At 40.7% G+C, this 18,021-nt stretch overlaps 1 protein-coding gene across 1 annotated transcript in view; it reads left to right on the top strand.

The window, feature by feature from the left end:
* The window catches only part of LOC140740979 (uncharacterized), a 109,103-nt gene that overhangs the window by 687 nt on the left and 90,395 nt on the right, over nucleotides 1-18,021 (top strand). The window contains exons 2-4 of the mRNA XM_073070621.1: nucleotides 10,579-10,661; nucleotides 13,045-13,200; nucleotides 15,383-15,435. Coding sequence (XP_072926722.1) covers nucleotides 10,579-10,661; nucleotides 13,045-13,200; nucleotides 15,383-15,435 — 292 coding nt within the window. The remainder of the gene's footprint in view (nucleotides 1-10,578; nucleotides 10,662-13,044; nucleotides 13,201-15,382; nucleotides 15,436-18,021) is intronic.

Here is an 18,021-nt window from a genome sequence, read left to right as displayed (position 1 = left end):
TTGGAAAGGTTTTGATCCATTTGGTAGAACATGTTAGAGTTGTTTCTAATGCAGGGTGGCTCCAGTGAACTGCAGTGTAAGTTAGAATTTCAGGAGGTGATACCTACATGTGAAAAATATTCATTATTTGCTTTTGTTGCAGGCCAAACAGAAGTTTGACTGTAATAAGCTCTTGTATTTCCATCTCCATTAATGTGATGGGAAAATGCCTCTGCCTACTTATCCCTGGATTTAAAATATGATAGACATAAGCTGTCCTCAGAAGTGATTGGTTTGTAAATCTGCCTGGCCCACTCACTACCAACAGTACTATGCTCATCAGCTTCAGATCAATCAATGAGCACCACCTACTGGACAGATGTGAAGGAAATCAAGAGATTCAAAATAGTTGGCACTTTGATTCTTTGAATTTCCAGTACTAAATGCATCAGACAGTTCACTTATCAACACATTGCGCAGGAGGCCACATTGAATTAAATTCACCAAAGGGTTTCGGTCTGAAATGTCGACTGTACTCTTTTCCATAGATACTGCCTGGCTTGTTAAGATCCTCCACAATTTTGTGTGCATTGCTTGGATTTTCAGCTTCTGCAGATTTCCCCTTGTTTGTCACCTAATTTCATTTTGCTTTTCTGGTTACTTTGTACATTGGAATTTAAGTAGGGGATTGTTGTAAATTAGGACCTATCTGAAATTAACATCTAATTGTAACAATATATTATTCAGAGTAAGTTTAAAGTGAGTGAAATAAATAATTCTTTAAGCAGTTGTGTGAAGTTGACTCAGATGTGTCGTTTTTAAGTTAGCAAACCTCTCCCTTACCTTCAATCCCAAAGACCTAGCCAACTAGCCATTGATGACCCAACTATAATTTTGCCCTTTCATCTTCATGTCCTTCCTCACAGTCTCACTACACACTGCATTGACTTGTATACCAACTGCTGCATTATCAGCCCTATCACTCCAGTTCCCATCCCCTTGAAAAATTAGTTTAAACCCTCCCCAACAGTACTAGCAATCCTGCATGCAAAGAGATTGGTCCCTCTTGGGTTGAGGTGTAACCAGTCCTTTTTGTACAGGTCAGACCTTCCCCAGAAGAGATCCTAAAGATCCAGAAATCAGAAACCTTTCCCGCTGCATTCTCAGGTTCTCAGCCACTCATTCATCTGTACTATCATCCTATCCCTGCCCTGACAAGCATGTGGTAGTGAGAGTAATCCAGAGATGACTACACTAAACATCTGGCTCTTTAGCCTCTTCCTAACTCCGTATACTCACTGTGCAGGACCTCTTCTCCCTTTCTACTTATGTATGTCTTTGGTACCTATGTGCACCATGACCTCTGGCTGCTCACCCACTTTCTTGAGAATCTTCTGCAACCACTCTGAGACATCTTGGACTCTAGCACCTGGGAAGTAACACATAATCCTGGTGTCTCTTTTGCGACCGCAGAATTTCCTATCTGTCCGCCTAACTATCAAGTCTCCTATCACTATTGTTCTGCCTGATTTTACCTTTCCCTGCAGAGCCTACAGTGCCACTGACTGGGTTGCTGCTGCTGTGCCCTGGGTAGGTCATCCCCTCCCCAGCAGTATCCAAAGAGGTATACTTGCTACTGAGAGGCATGGCCACAGGGGAACCCTACACTGACTGCTTAGCTCCCCTTATTTCACCTGGTGGGCTCCCATCTCAAGTTCAAGGTCAAGTTTATTGTCATTCAACTGTACAGGTGTATACTGCAAACGAAACAAGGTTTCTCCAGACCAAGGTGCACAACATTGCGCATATAACTCACGCACATGACACATAAAGTAATATTAACACTGGTAAATTAACAAATAATAAGGTTCACTTGCAACATAAGTTAAAAAGTAAACAGTACAATGTTACTGCCTCTTTATGCATGGTGAGACCTGGGTAGTGGCAGGGAGGTCAGCCATCTTACAGCCTGGGGGAAGAAGCTGTTTCCCATCTGAACTGTTCTTGTCCTAATGCTATCTAATGCCTGATGGTAGGGGGTTAAGGAGATTGTTGGATGGATGGGAAGGACCATTGACAATGCTAAGAGGTCTGTGAACACAGTGTTCCTGATAAATATCTTTGATGGATGGAAGAGAGACCCCAATGATCCTCTCATCAGTCATTACAATCCTTTGGAGGGACTTGCAGTCAGATGCGTTACAACTCCCGTACCAGATGGTGATGCAGCTGATCAGGACACTCTGGATGAGACCACCTCAGTAAAAGTTTCATCAGTGAGGTTTTCAGCCTTCTGGAAGGTCCTCAGTTCATCCACCTCCGGCTCCAGTTTCTTGACCTTGTCAGTCAGGCCAAGGGCCTGGAGCTGGCAGTATTAGCCCTGTCAGTACAGAACTAGGGGGCAAAGGTCTGTAACCTGTGCTTTGAGATGCTGGGGAATATGAAGAGCACAATCTCAAGGAGATCTGATCTTATCTGATCCATTTTGCTAGCAGTTCTGTTGTTTATTTGATTGCACATAAATCTTGCTTTGTGTTCACTTGCACCAATATCACTCCTCACTAGCCAAATCCTAATGACCTTTCAAGACAGATGATCTAGAAAATCTGATACTCTCCCCGCTGCACCAGATCCTCAGCCACACATTTATCTGTACTATCATCCTTTTCCTGCCCTGACTAGCACGTGGCAATGGAGTAATCCGGAGATTACTACCCTGATGGTCCTCCCTTCATCTTCACCTTTCACCCTATTAGTCTCCGCATCCAGCACATCATTCTTCATGTCTGCCAGCTAAAACAGAAACCCAACACTGGTTACACTCTTTCCCTCCCCACCCTTTTCAATTCCTCAGAGCCCACTCTCTCTCTGACTAGAGGCCATTGTTGAAAGTGAGAAGGCAAAGAATTAAAAGGGACCCGAGAAGCAACCTTTTTCACACCAAGGGTTGTATATAGAATGTACTGTTAGAAGAGTGTTGTAAAGATATTTGGGCAGATACATGGATAGGAAAGGCTCAGCTGGGCAGGAGTGGATGAATTGGCCCAAAAATCACTCATCCCTCCCCACCTATCCTTCTCTGACCCCTAACACAGGCGGTTCCTACACCTACTCCTTCAACACCATCCAGGGACCTAGATGGCTCTGAAGCAGAGGGTCATGTGCACCTCCTCCAATGTAGCCTTTTGGGAAATTTGTAAATTGGTTTATTATTGTCACTGAGGTACAGTGAAAACCTTGCCATTCATACAGATTAATCCATTACAACAGTGCATTGAGGTAGTGCGAAGTAAAACAATAACAGAGTGCAGTATAGAGAAAGAGCAGTGGAGATAGATGTTAAGATACACTGTCACAACAAGGTAGACTGTGAGGTCAAAAGTCCATCTCTTCATGGTAAGGGACCATGCAATAATCTTACAAAAGCAGCATAGAAGCTGGCTTGAGCCTGGTGGTTCATACCTTCAGGCTTTTTTTTATCTGCTGCCCGATGGAGAGAGAAGAGGAGAGAACATTGAGGGTGGGTGGGATCTTTGCTTGCAGTGGTTATTTTTCTGAAGCAGTGAGAAGTTGAGAGAGAGTCCATGAATGGAGCTGTGTTCACAGCTCTCTGCAATTTATTATGGCCTTGGGCAGAGTGGTTGTCGAACCAAGCTGTGATGGATCTGGATAGGATGCTTTCTATAGTGCATTAATAAAAGCCGATGTGGGTCACAGAAGGCACGCCTAATTTATTTAGCATCTTGAGGAAGTAGAAGCACTGGTGAGTTTTCTTGGCTGTGTTATCAACCAGCTCAGCCTATTGTTGATGTTCACTCCTAGAAACATGCAACTCTTAGCCGTCTTGACCTCAGCACCATTGATGTACAGTCTATGGGATCATGTCCACCACCCCTCTTCCTGAAATCAATGGCCAGCTCTTTTGTTTTGCTGAGATTGAAGGAAAGGTTGTCATCGTACCACCAAGTGACTAGGCTTTCTACCACCTTCCTGTACTCCGACTCATTATTATTTGAGATACAGTGCACTACAGTGGTATCATCTGCAAGCTTGCAGATGGGATTATGGTGAAATCATGCCATACAGTCATGAGGGTCTAGAGACTAGAGTAGGGGGCTGAAGATGCGGCCTTGTAGGTTGTCAGCATTGAGAATGATCATGGTGGAGGTTTTCCTTACTGGTTGTGGTTTATTGGTCAGGAAGTTCAGGATCCAGTTGCAAAGGGAAGTGTTGAGTTCCAGGTTTAGGACCTTTGAGATGAGTTTGCCTTGAATTTTAGTATTAAAAGCAGAGATGTTGTCAGTAAACAATAGTCAAAAATTGGTATATTTACTGACAAGATGCTCCTGAGATGAGTGTAGAACCAGATAGATGGTGTCTGCTGTAGACCTGGTCAAATTGCCTTGGATTGAGGTTGCTTGGTAGGCTGGGATTAATGTGGGCCATGACCAGCCTCTTGAAGAATTTCATGATGATTGATGTCAAAGCCACAGAAAGGTAGTCATCAAGACATTTGACCTTGTTTTTGTTTTCTGAGGTACTGGAATTATACTGGTCTTCTTAAAGCAGGTGGGAAGCTCAAATTGAAGAAGCTTGTGCTCCTGACATAGCATTTTCTATGCTGGCAAGACTGAGTGCAGACTTGATGACCGGTTTGCAGAGCAGCATCACTCCTTGCAAACTGGCCACCCTGAGCTCTCATTCCCATTCCCACACCCAGCTGTCCTCAGCCTTCTCCACTGTCAGGGTAGGGCTTAATACAAACTAGAAGAATAATACTTTATATTTCACCTGGGCAGTCTATAACACAGTGACATGCAGGCTGAACTTTGCCGTTTCATGTAATCCTATTCTTGTTTTTTTTCCTCTCCCTCCCATCTCCCCATCTCCCTCTCCCTTACCCTCCCTCCTTCCCTCTGTTCCTCCCTTTCTCCTCTCTTTCCCCATCCAGCCACCCCCATCACCCATTTTTAATTCACCTTTACCTACTGCTCACACATTCCACTCACTTGAAAGCTCCCCCCATTGTATTCCATCTACCCATTTCTCCCCTCAACGTTTCCCATCATGACCTTCCTTACTTATCAAATTCCAGCACTATTAGCCATTGTGTCTTCACTTATCACCTTCAAGCCTCAGCGTCCACGCTCATACATTTTTGCTGTCCCTTCCCAATATTTGTCTCCATCAGCCTGCACCTACCCCATTTGTCTGCCTCCACCTGTCACCCATCTGTTTATGTCTCCCAACCCCACCCCTTCCTCTAACCCAACTGACTTCTTCTGCCCAACATTCCTTACATATCTTCAATCCATCTGCCACCCACCAGCTCCTGTCTCATCCCTTCCCCTTCCTCTTTATACCAGCTATCTTTCCTCTCCACTCTCAGACCTGAAGCAGGGTCTCGATCCAAAATGTCAATAGTTGTTTGCCCTGCTTAGGGAGCTGATTTAAAACATAGTTATGGCAAAATTTTTACTCCCAGAAGGTCATGAGCTTTTGGAACTCTCTTTCTCAAAGAACAGGGAAAACAGACTTTGAATTTACTAAGGCTGAGAATGATAGAATCTTGTTAAACAAGACATAGATCCCAAGAAGTCGGAAATGCAGAGATGAAGTCACAATCAGATCAATTATCATCTTAATAAATTAGAAAACAAGCTGGAGAGGTTGTGTTGCCTATTGCTCATTCTAATTCGTAGTCTTGCCTTAACTAGTCGGTTATGGCCAGCTTGAGTGTGCCTTTTGCAGGCCTTGAATACATAAACTTTGTTAGTGCCAAGTGATGTTAAAATGAGTGTGGGGCATTGTTTGGCATCGCTCCATGTGCTTGACAGCCTCTCTGTGCCTGTAGGTGTTATAAATGGAACAGCCAGCTCAAATGACTAATGCAGAAAGGGAAACAATTGGTATAAATTCATGCACTCTTTGAGCGTATTGAATTTTATACAATGGATTTGGAGACGTTTGTTTAAAAATAGGATTGCTAAATGTGTGCTCAAGTTGGCAATCATCTCTGACATTACCGAGATAAATGCAAACGTGTGAGATCTTGTTTTAATAAAACAAGCAGCGTGATTTACATGTTTAAAGAAATACTAAAACATAATCTATGTGTTTTACACAAACTGCTGCTTGTTAGGTAGACAGCAGCACTGACAAGCATGCTCTGCTTATGGGAAAGAGAACTTACCCCATTTTAGACCTAACATATCATGGATATAAGGGAAGTTTTGGGCACAAGGGGCAGTGGAAGTATATGTATGGAGTTGAATGGAATAGCAGGAAAATGATCAGAAAGGCAAAGAGGGTGGAAAATCTATGAAGCAGCTTATTGAGCTGGCTTGGAGAGGGGATGTTTGGCAAATTAGCGGGGCTGGGGGCTGAGGGCAATGATAGGATTTGGTGGGCTACTGGATAAGCCAAAGGTTGGAATCAATGCATTTGGAGACAATTTTATTATAATAACACTTTGAGTATTTCTGAACAATAAAAATCATGATCACATGATACCTCTTTAATCATATAGGTTTCACATTTTAGTGATTTTCTTACTGATTTTTACCATTTGATAATAAAATGCACTTGTAAGTAGATGATGTCATTACTGTGCAAAGTACAACAGGGAGATAATATCATTTTCAGGGTGAATTGCCCCAGGAAGTACTCAAGTATTTTTCTATTTTTTCGGATTTCACCAAAAATGTGTGGAACCATGTCTGAAATATGTTTATATGCTATTAAACAAGTGATGAATTTTCTCCAGTGCAGTTTCTATTTAATAGTCTTTTTTAGATGTGGTTTAAGAATTTTTAATGGGTTTATAGCAAAAAGAAAACTGCTGAAATTATTGGGATTCACATCGAAATTAAGCATTGAGAGTGTGTGTGTGTGTGTGTGTGTGTGTGTGTGTGTGTGTGTGTGTGTGTGTGTGTGTGTGTGTGTGTGTGTGTGTGTGTGTGTGTGTGTGTGTGAGAGAGAGAGAGAGAGAGAGAGAGTCCATCATGAGCAATCAGGACCACTGACATCTTTGGGTGGGTGTGTTTATTACTTGTGTCTGGAGGTGACTGATGAATCCAGTCTGGGCTAGGAAGGACCTTCCACACGTGGGACAATTGTGTGAAGGTTCTGTAGCTGAGGTGACTGTTGCTTGTTCTTTCCTCTGTTCTCTTTTGCTGTGATTCTTTTCATTTTTGGTGGCACCTTTATTGAGAAGGTTGCACCAGGATGAGCGATTCAAGCCTGCATGCTCCCAAGAAGTGTGATCAATCTCAAGGGCCTTGAGGGAAGTCTTGAATGTGTCCTGGAATTGTTTTCACTGACCACCACAAGAGTCCTTCCCTGTGGGCAGTACCCCGAAGAACAACTGCTTGGGGATGCAATTGTCTGACATCCTGCCGACATGGCCTGCCCATCTGACTTGATGTTTCATCAGAAATGTGTGGATGGTGGGCATGTCTGCTGCAGACAGCACTTCCATGTCAGAAATGCTGTCTTGCCAATTGATTTTCCTGATCTTCTGTAGGCATGACAGGTGGAAGTGGTTCAGTCTATGTGCAAGTCTCACGCACACAGTACATGTTTTACACGCGTAGAGGAGGGTGGGTAGGATGACAGGATTTCAGCTTGGTCTTCAGAGTAATCCCTCTTTGTCCCCAGACAGTGTCATGTAGTCTCCAAATATATGCATTAGCCTTGGTGATTCTACAACTGATATTGTCGTCAACGTGAGCTGCTCTTGAGAGGGTGCTGCCGAGATACGTGAACTTGTCGGCTGCCTGCAGCTGCTGGCCATTCACCGAAATGGATGGCTGCACATAGGGTTGATCTGAGGCTGCTTGGTGCATGACTTCCATCTCCTTGGTGCTGATGGTGGGACAGATGTCCTTGCACACGGTGGAAAGTTTGTCAAAAATGTCCTAAATGTCGGACTCAGAGCTTGCACTGAGAGCTCAGTCGTCAGCGAATAGGAAGTTGCTCAGCACCATCTCTTTGACCTTAATAATGGCTTGAGGCTTGTGCAGGTTGAACAGTTGGCTATCCAACCTCTATTTGATGCAGATTCCAGGATTGCTAACCCGGAATGCAACAGTCAACATCGCACTGAACATCATGGTGAAGAGGGTGGGCGCCAGCACGCATTCCTGCTTGATCCCATTTGTGACTGAGAAAACAACAGAACAGCCATCATCATCAAGCACGGAGGCTGACATCCCATCATGAAACCACTTGCCCATGGTGATTAATCTGCCAGGGCAATCAAACTTCGCCTTGATCTTCCATAATCCAGTAGTGAAGGCTTTGGTAAGATTGACAAAGATGGTGCTGAGCTGTCTGTTCTACTCCTGGCATTTTTCCTGGAGTTGTCTCACAGCAAAGATCATGTCAATAGTTCCTCTTTCTTTCCTGAAGCCTCACTGACTTACTGGGAGACTACCTTATTCCAGATGAGCATTTAGCCGGTCTAGCAGGACTCCGGCTAAGTTTTTCCCAGCTACTGACAGCAAAGAGATGCATCTGAGGTTGTCACATGCAAACCGCTTACATGGAGGTACAGGTGGGAGCTGAATGCCGGGTGAGGAGTAAAGGTGGAGGTCCTACCTTGGGAGGTATGACAGGTCTTCACACCAGAGGTGCTATCCCTCCCTGACACCTCATACACCCTGTCTAGATCTTATGTAGTGGTCAATTACATGAGACATAGCAGCCACCTTTCTGAAAGCTACTCTGCATCTTCCTATACACGTCAATCCATTCCTCAAAGAAATCCAACAAGTTAACAAGGCAGCAAAAGTGGTTCTTTGAGGAATTATCTGGTTATTGGCAGGGAAATTGTGAAGTGTAGTACTATTGCTGCCTGAGGCCAGCTGTAGTAAATATGACCACCTACCCATGTCCTGTTGCCCTACGTTTTACAATGCAGACATGTAGTTTTCCCTGCTGGCACCTCTGCTGGGCCACAGCTGGTGTTATTTTCCTTCTGCCATGTACCAATGCTGCAAAAGTCCACTGATTATGGATAAGTGATTGAAGGTGGTTGATATTGGGGCTGAGGAAGCAAGAACAAGTTGACCTTTCCTGGGGAAGCCAACTGGCCCTGGAAGAAATAGGCCCAAGCAGTCGAAATCTAATGGAGGAATGGAGAGGAGTTCCAGGATAGTGGACAGCTGGGAAAGTGGAGAGTGGAGAGGAAAGCAGAATCAAAATTAAGTTAAAGAGCAGATATTTATAGACGTATAAAGTTTTGAAGTTGATTGAGCCTTCTTTTCAAAGTGGAGTAAAATGGGCAAAGGTAATGTAGTGAAATGCAATTAATTTAAAATAGTTTTTTTCCTCTCTTGAAGAAAAATGGACTGATATTGAAATGATTTTTCATAGCTAAAACATTGTTCACTTCTGTTTATGAAAATACTGTAGTGAGTGAAAATAAAATTAAAAATAGCACATCTAAAATGCTCTCTAGGGTTAGCAATTCCATTACCATTAATTTTTAAAGAAAATTTTCTTGAATATGACATCATGCTTTAAATGTTTTGTATGCCATTTAATGACGGTGAGCAGTTTGCTCGCAATCTTATATTTCAGCAGTATGAAGAGACACGAGAAGCAGCGGTGCTGAAAAAATACTGCACAATTCGATATGAGTCACTAGAATCTGCTAGCAATGAGAGACTTACAATGGTTTCAAAACCTTTTATACATAAGTGGGAGATTTGAAATGCAATGGTTTCTAATCATTGCAGCTTGAAAAATATGAATAGACTGTGAGTCAGACCTGAAGTTATCACAAGGCACCTTTCACATTACTCATGGTGATAGCATACTTTGAGAGATAACACTGAAACAAAACAGGACCATATTATAAATTAGAAAGATTTGAGGGGGAATTTTAATTCCAAGGCAGAAAGCCAGTGAGCGTCAGGATTTATTGTTATGCAAGCGCCATTAGTATCCAGCTGGCTAGCTGCCTGCCTCTGGGAGTCCACTAGCTTTATACTGTGGTGTTTAGATGGCCTAGTACACTTAACGGGAGAATGAAATAAGATTCAGGAATTTTTTTGGTGGCCCTCTTCATGATTCTTGCACTCTTCATGATTCTTGTGGATTGTTGCTGGCACTGTCATGAATACGAACTTGGGGTCATAGACAGTGAATATTAAGAGGTAAAGTTATGTCCATGAATAAAAAAAATAGGAGTTTCAACAAAGTTATAGAGTTATGCAGTCACACAGCATTGGAACTAGTATGCACCTAATATCTACAACAACCAGTGGGCACACATCCATATCAATCCCATCTTTTAGCACCTGGTCCTTAGTCTCTTTTGCCAAGGCAATTAAGTTTTCATCTGGACACTTATTAAATCTGTCAACTCTGAATTTTTGTTGAGATGCACATTCCCAGTCTCACCTCAGTAAAGAGCTTTGAAATCTTGTGTTTATGTAGCTTATTCTGAACTATAGAACAATTGATCTGCCAGTTTCTAAAACTGCAGGTACGCTGGAATTTTAGCCCAAAAGCAATGGTAGATCTTAAGAGAGCTCCAGTTACCTTGATGTAGGAATGTTTTCAATGATAACAATGTTTTATGTTTCTTAGGTCAACAAATGTAAGTCACCCGCGATTGGCTGACTATCCGAGAACAAAAGGAAAACCACTCTTACCTGATGATCGTTCAACCGGTATGATCTTATGTGACTGTGGGAAAATATCATCTCCAGTTGTTTTAATTCCTTATTTATTTCCAGAACTTCACTCGAGAGGCAGGCTTAGTTTCTGTAACAAGTAATTAGGGATCATTCCAAAAGTTCATTTATATTTTATGTGATTGCACCAAAAATATCTATTTCTGGCAGTGACTGACTACACCGGAGGGGAACTGAGTAATCAGCTGAGACGGAAAAGTCCGTAAAAATTAGTCTGTAAGATGAAGAAGAAGAAAATGAGTGGCTAGAAGAGATTCTACAGATGCTGGAAATTTTGAGCAACCCTCACATAATGCTGTAGGAACTCAGCAAGCCAGGTAACATCTGTGGGGGGAATAAACTGTCGACATCTCGGGCTAAAACTCTTCAAAGATCAAACATCAACTGTTAATTCCCTTCCATAGATGCTGCCTGACTTGCTGAGTTCCTCCCGTAAATATGCAGCCATACTTTTTCCTGCCAAACCAATTAAACTTTCAGACTTGTAGGTTTCCTGACAGTTTCTTTGCTAGAAGGCACCAGCTGTCATTGAATCCTACAGCTCAATTCAATCTCCCTTCTGCTCTCAGTCCATGAAGCACAACCTCGCCAGTGGGTAGAGCTCAGTCTGCAGGGCTTCCACACCACATTAATGTCCCTGCTTGCTTAGTTCAGGTGTTCATTGGTACAGGCAACTGAAGTACATCTCAGCTGCCCTGCTTCTGTTTATTGTCCAGGTATATGGCCCATGAAGAGTGCTGCTGTTACCAGTTTATGAACAAGTAATCCAAGTAACCAGCTGCCATAAACTGAAGTTCATTGAAGGAATGCAATATTATGATTTTTTGCTTTTCACCATAAAAATTTGTTTCACAGTTACAGAAATTAGTGGCTACCTCAAAGACAGAACATTTTAAAAACTTTTCGATGTTGTGAAGCCTACAGGTAAAGGAAGAAGTAGCATTATGTTCCTGTAGCTAATAATAACCACTGAAGATCTGAATTCAGTATTGATAACTCTTCTGTTCACCTTCAATCAGCTTAAAAGTCCTAAGTTCCATACTAGTCTGATGATTAACTTGGATGCACCCACCACAAGAGTAAGTTAGTAGTAAGGGAGCAGAAGGGTTTGGTCTGGTGGGAGGTCCAGTATCACATTAGAAATGAGCAAAGAATTACAAGTGATGAACTATAATGCAATGATTGCAGATGATAATTCTGCAGACAATTCCTGATTGATGAACTTTTCTCCTTTCCTTTGCCCTTTCATTGAGACTTCTTGATCTTTAAACTTCCTGTTCTCCATTTGCATTTCAGTGGAAACAATATTTCACTATTTACTTCCAGTAAAGTTCCCAGAAATCATCCACCTCTTTGCTGGCTGCTCCTCTTTAGGCTCCACCCTTCATCAGCATGTTGCTGTTATTCACAGAAATGCTGATCCCCACATTTTAATTTTGGAGGCACAGTACCATGCACTGTTCTGTTTGACTGGCAAAAATTTTGAGCAAAACCTTTTAAATGTAGTAATCAGAAACGATTTAGATGTCCTTGTACATGAATCACAACAACTTAGTGTGCAGGCAATTGGCAATAAAAGCTTACTAGCCTTTATTACTAGGGTTAGGGTTATAGATAGAATTCTACATATCTGTAGAACTGTGCACAATTTTGGTTACCGGATCTCAGGAAAAATGTACTTATTTGTAGGGGTTACAATGGTTTCAGAGATGAGACAATTGTTCTGTGAATTGAATTGAATGTTTATATGTTCTGGAATTTGGAAGAATAAAAGATTGAAATGTGATAGATTTTGGAGAGGCTTGGTGGATGTTGGAAGATTCCTTGCTTTGACTGGAGTATAGGAACAATGATGGAATAAAAACAGAAAACATTGGAAACACTCAGCGGGTTAGACAGCACCTAGAGAGAGATAAATAGTGTTTCACCAAGTCAATGGCCCTCTGAGTCCAGAAATGAAGTACATGAGCAGTTAAACATATCAAGTTAGAAGCTATAGATATGAAGTTATTTTTATCAGGAAGTATGCAAGATGAATGGTAAGTAGAAACAGTATTGCTTTACAAAAAAAATTGCATGCAAAACAAAATGGTAATAATCTCCAAACTGTATCTTCATTTAAGAAGAAATTATTGAACCATTATTATGAATTCACATGTGATAATTACATTTATTCTAAGGATTTCACTCATGGCAAAAGTTTTCAAATCATCAACTTCACTAAGTATTTACAGACCATTAATTCTATGTAAATACAAATAATAATGTTACATTGTAACTATCATTTGTTGATAGGTTTATTTCTTTGGAAACAAGTGGTTTTATTAAATGAAATCTAAATTACTTGTTTTCTTGTAAGTGCCTATGGCAATGAGCAAGAGGTCATTGAACCAGCCATTCAAAAGGCCTTTAAGTGCTAATATTCTGGATAATAAACGAGGACGACAAGAGAGACAAAGATCAAAAACATTGCTTCAAAATGCAGCAGTGACTTCAGGACCAACAATGAAACCAAGTAAGTCTAGACAATAAAACTTCCATTTCAAATGCCTTTTTTGTGTCCAGAGTAAAATTTATGATAATACTGTTTAAAATCTTGCATCAGATCCATTTATTGGCTATGGCCTATGTGCAATGAAAAGCTATTTAAACATATCTTCCCAATTCTCCACGTTACGTTATGTTTCTTTTTGTAACAATTTTACCTATTTGAATAAAGTATTCAAATCAGATGAAGATATGTTGCACAATGTGAATAGAACACAACTTCTGTTGCTACTTAAACCCTGTCAGGGAACTGGTAATTATAATTATGGAGGAAGCATTGGGTTTCAGTGCAGTTGCTCTGTGAAGTTCATGGCTACATTTGACATTGTACGTATACTCTACAGTTAAACTTGAAATTACAGAAGTTTTTGTCACTGATATTCTGCACCACCAACCAGATAGTTAGTGTATTTTTTTCTAAACAGAAAGAAATCCTGAATCATTGAATTGCTATGAACCTCAATTTGTATAATTAGTTCTTGTAAAAACTTCTGAAGATGTTACGTTTTGTTGAATATTGTGTAACTTGTTTTTAATGATTTTCTAAGCCATGATTAAACCTAAAGAACTTCCCAGTCCTGAAATTCTAACTTTATATATCTGAACTCTAATAGCAGCAAGATAATTATTCCAGAAGTCTATGAATTTTAAAACTATTTAATTTTTCCAGATTGTCTGTATTTCAGTTTCTAACCGCACTGATAATTATGCCCAGTCTTTATTTCACTTTCTATTATAAGCTTGAATAGCTAAAAATAGAGCATTTTACTCTGCTTTGTGTCAAAATTCTTCAATGCGTCTATTTCAGCTAACTTTCTGATATCACTTTTGCTGGATATCGTAGGTTACTGATGAATGCACTGGTAAAAGCTGACATTAGGAAAAAGAAAATTTACATTCTAACATCTGCTGAAAATTTAAAAAGCTTTGGAGTTATGCTGACTGGAATGTCTAGCTCCAGTATTTTAATAGACAATGTACCATACTCACTTTGCATGTAAACCAGCTATTCAGGCTTTCCATTAATAGTCAGTGTTCTGATCTCAGAACACATGAATAAAGTTAAACAAAAAAAAAGTATGGACTTCCTGTATTTTTCCTATATGTTGCTACTGGCAGCTTGTCTGAAGGGAGAGGAAGAAAGCCTAACTGATATTCTGTCCTAAAATATTCTCTGTCCAATGCTCTGAAAGTGGTGGTGTAAGAATCATGCTCTAATCCAATTTGATAACCAATCTCTTCATTGTGATCCTAAATTCAAACTTAATCTGTGTACTTAGTTTTAAAGTTTCAATGAGTAGTAAGTTTAAGGCTTGCAAAATAGGAGCAGATGTCTGCAGAAGACTAAATAATAACTGGTACTATGCAAACTTTGACCTCACGTTGTCAGAGAGATTCCCTTCCTCCTACAGCAAACTTGAACCAGATTTTCCAAGTAATATACTGTATGTGGTCAGCCTTGATTTGGATACACAGGAGACGAGAAGATGGAACCACCTTTTCTACTGATGCAAAGTCAAATCAAGCTGTCATCACAATAGCAGCAATGAAAAATTGCCAATTACCTCATCTGATTTTTTTTTTGGGATGTATGGCTTATATTCACAACCATACCAGGCATAATCTCTTGGTTATGAAACCTAGATAATATTACATAGGTTTATATTACCTCCATGTTATAAGAAGATCAAATCAAATCCTGAATACAATATTGTATCACCATATTTTTATGATATTGTGGTGAATTTCTGGTGTACTCCATTGATTTTATGTTTTAACCTATATTGTTCTACATAATACTATAAAAGCTTGGCTAAGAAATTGTACAAAATAATCATAATAAAATGCTTCTTTATCCCCAAAAAACCATTTACCATTTTTATAACATGCCTATTTATTTTATAACCTAAAATGACGTGTTTCTGAATTCCTAACATTTATGTAGAATCTCATATTTAAGATGTGCTTTCGTATTCTTGTTTACAAAGCATTCCCTATGAATTTTAATGTATGCAGTGCTAGCTTATCTGTATCTTCCTGCTGTTTCATAATCTTCACAATTTGATAATATTGTTGTCTATATTTATCTTCTTGCACTATTGTATGTTATGTATTACAAAATGATGTGAAGTGTGCTATTTTGTTTTTAGGGGAATTAACTAAATATTTCAAGAGTGATGCTTCACATTCCTATGATAAACTGGCAAGTACTTTACTTTTTTATATTACACAAGAGACTTAGAAATGCATTGATGATAAACAAAATGATCTTAACCAAACAGATGAATATGGCCTTGGGTCTTTTCCCACGAGCTAGTCGATACCATCTGGGGTTGAATTCAGAGCTTCTTTGATGGGGGAGAATATAAAGCCTTTTCATTCAAAATTAAATTTATCCATAATAAAAACTATAAACAAAAGGAGAACACAGTTCAGTGGAAAACCCCTCACATTCTTAGTATTGATTATTCTATACATTGAATATTGCTGGTTCTATACATAGAGGTTCCATGTGTGCTTCAAGTTTCATTCCACAGATAAGAGCATAATGTTTACTGCAGTCCTTAGAGGTGCTGTCTTTCTGTTCTGAGGAATTAAACTAGAAATCCATTTCCCCCCTCATGAGGAGGTAATAAATTTCACATTACCATTTTAAGAAGCTTGGGAGAGTTCCCATCATTGTGAGCATTATATATGTGCAGCCAACAGGGAAACAAACACTCCTTGTTACTTATCACAGTGTTGTCTTTGGAGCTTGCACTGTCCAAATTGATAAGAGAATGTCATAAAGCAAGCAAGCAACCAAAGAGAACTATGTTGGATACGGTGGGATATAGAAAGGCTGAGTTGTAGTGCCTGATTGTTATGTGACATGGAAGAGGGTGGGGTGTAAAGCGCTGATGTTCTATCACCTGCTTGGCTTACCACCTACTCTCTGCAGCTCCCAAAACAGCTGATGTTCTATTTCTCCTTCAAGAACAATTTGACAATGAAAAAAGTGGAAGATAAAAGCCCTGATATTTTATCAAATGTTCAAGTTGATCGTTCAGTCTTTTTTCCAGTCAATTTGGTTGGTAGAAGGCTCCAGTTATAGTGGGGAAATTATACATTTTTTCACAGTGATTAATTTCTAGATCCAGGTTTCTTGCTCTGGAGAGCATCAAGTATAAGACAGGTAAATCACTGAAGGGAGGAGGAGTTAAACTCTCTGATGGGCCATCCATCACATTTTTTTAATTAGTGAGAAACTTTAACATGTTTGCCTGCTTGTTATTCTATCCTTAAATGGTACATCACAAGGAGGGGGAAAAGGAGAGTATATTTAAAAGGAGATTTTATGTTGCGAATGTTGCATATAACAGGCAGTCTAGAACTAGAACCAATGGTCTGCTATGGTAAATGATGCAAATGTAAAAATGGGTCAACCACAAAAAATATTAAAAGAGATCTTTCACTAGTAATATCACATGACATCCTCTCTTTACGTTCATGCATTCTTTGAGATTGGAACTCCTGTGTGACAATTTCATTTTGTTACAAAATTAGGTCAAAGTGTCCTAGTTTCATTTGGCCACACTTAAATATTGCTATCAGAGAAACCATCTGCATTGGCTGTCCACTAGATGGTACTATTAGCCAGAAATTTGTTGATGCTAGAGCAGCTTTATTAAAAAACTATTACCCAACAAGCTAATCACCCTTTTAGTTATGGGCCTGCCACAGTAAATTTAGTTATGTGTAGGTGCCAGCACTGTAGAATGGCCTTTCATGCTGCCCTCCTTTGTGCAGCACATGAAGTATTAGGTAAGTCTGGAAGCAGGGCTGAAGTTGGAGGTCATGAAGGCAAAAGGAACTATAATTATGGATTCAGTGGAGACCTTTGTGATAAGTTGTATCAGGCCTTGGCTGGCTTCAGTGTTCAAGTCTGGGGCAGTGTAGGGTCTTCATTAGCAAATCAGATCCAGACTCATGGGGACAAGGTTGGGTTTGGCCTGTGGAGTTGAGGGTTCATTGGTGAGACTGACTGTGGGGGAGCTGCGTTGCCTCATTTGTGGTGAGTACTAGGCACTCAAGCCACAGCTATGCGCTGGGTGCTGTTAGTAATGTGTTTTGCACCATGGCCCTGGAGGAACGCTGTTGTGCTTGGCTATGTTCATATGTGGGTGAATGATAATTAAAGTTGAACTTGAATTGGGGAGAATGACTAAGCTTTTGTGTGGATGCAGTTGTCCCTGTTAGAACTGTTTGCTGCTATCCCAATAATAAGCCCTGGATCACTAGTCACATCAAAGGCCTCCTAAACCAGAAGAAGAGGGCCTTTAAAGATGGTGATCGGATGGAGCTTAAAAGAGTTCAGAAGGAACTCAGAGTACAGATAAGGGGGGCAAAGGAGCAGTATAGGAGGAAGCTAGAACAAAAGCTGCAGAAAAAAAGCATGAAGGAGGTGTGGGATGGGATGAAGATCATCACCGGATGCGGTGCAAAGCGGGGGGCGAACATAAGTGGAGATGTGGAGAAAGCGAACCAGCTGAACAACTTCTTCAACAGGTTCGACAGCTCAATCTCATCCTCACCGCAGAAATCCACACCAGGCTTACTTCCCTCACAGGAAAATAGCCACTCACAGGAGACCTTGCCCACGCCCAGGATTACGGCTGCACAGGTGGAAGGTCAACTGAGGAAGATCTGTACCAGCAAGGCGGCTGGACCGGATGGAGTTTCCCCACGATTACTGAGGGCCTGTGCGACTGAGCTGGGAGAACCACTACAGCGCATCTTCAACATGAGC

The sequence above is a fragment of the Hemitrygon akajei genome, chromosome 2, assembly GCF_048418815.1.
Source record: "Hemitrygon akajei chromosome 2, sHemAka1.3, whole genome shotgun sequence".
Taxonomy (NCBI): Eukaryota; Metazoa; Chordata; class Chondrichthyes; order Myliobatiformes; family Dasyatidae; genus Hemitrygon; species Hemitrygon akajei.
This window is presented reverse-complemented; position numbering and strand designations above follow the sequence as displayed.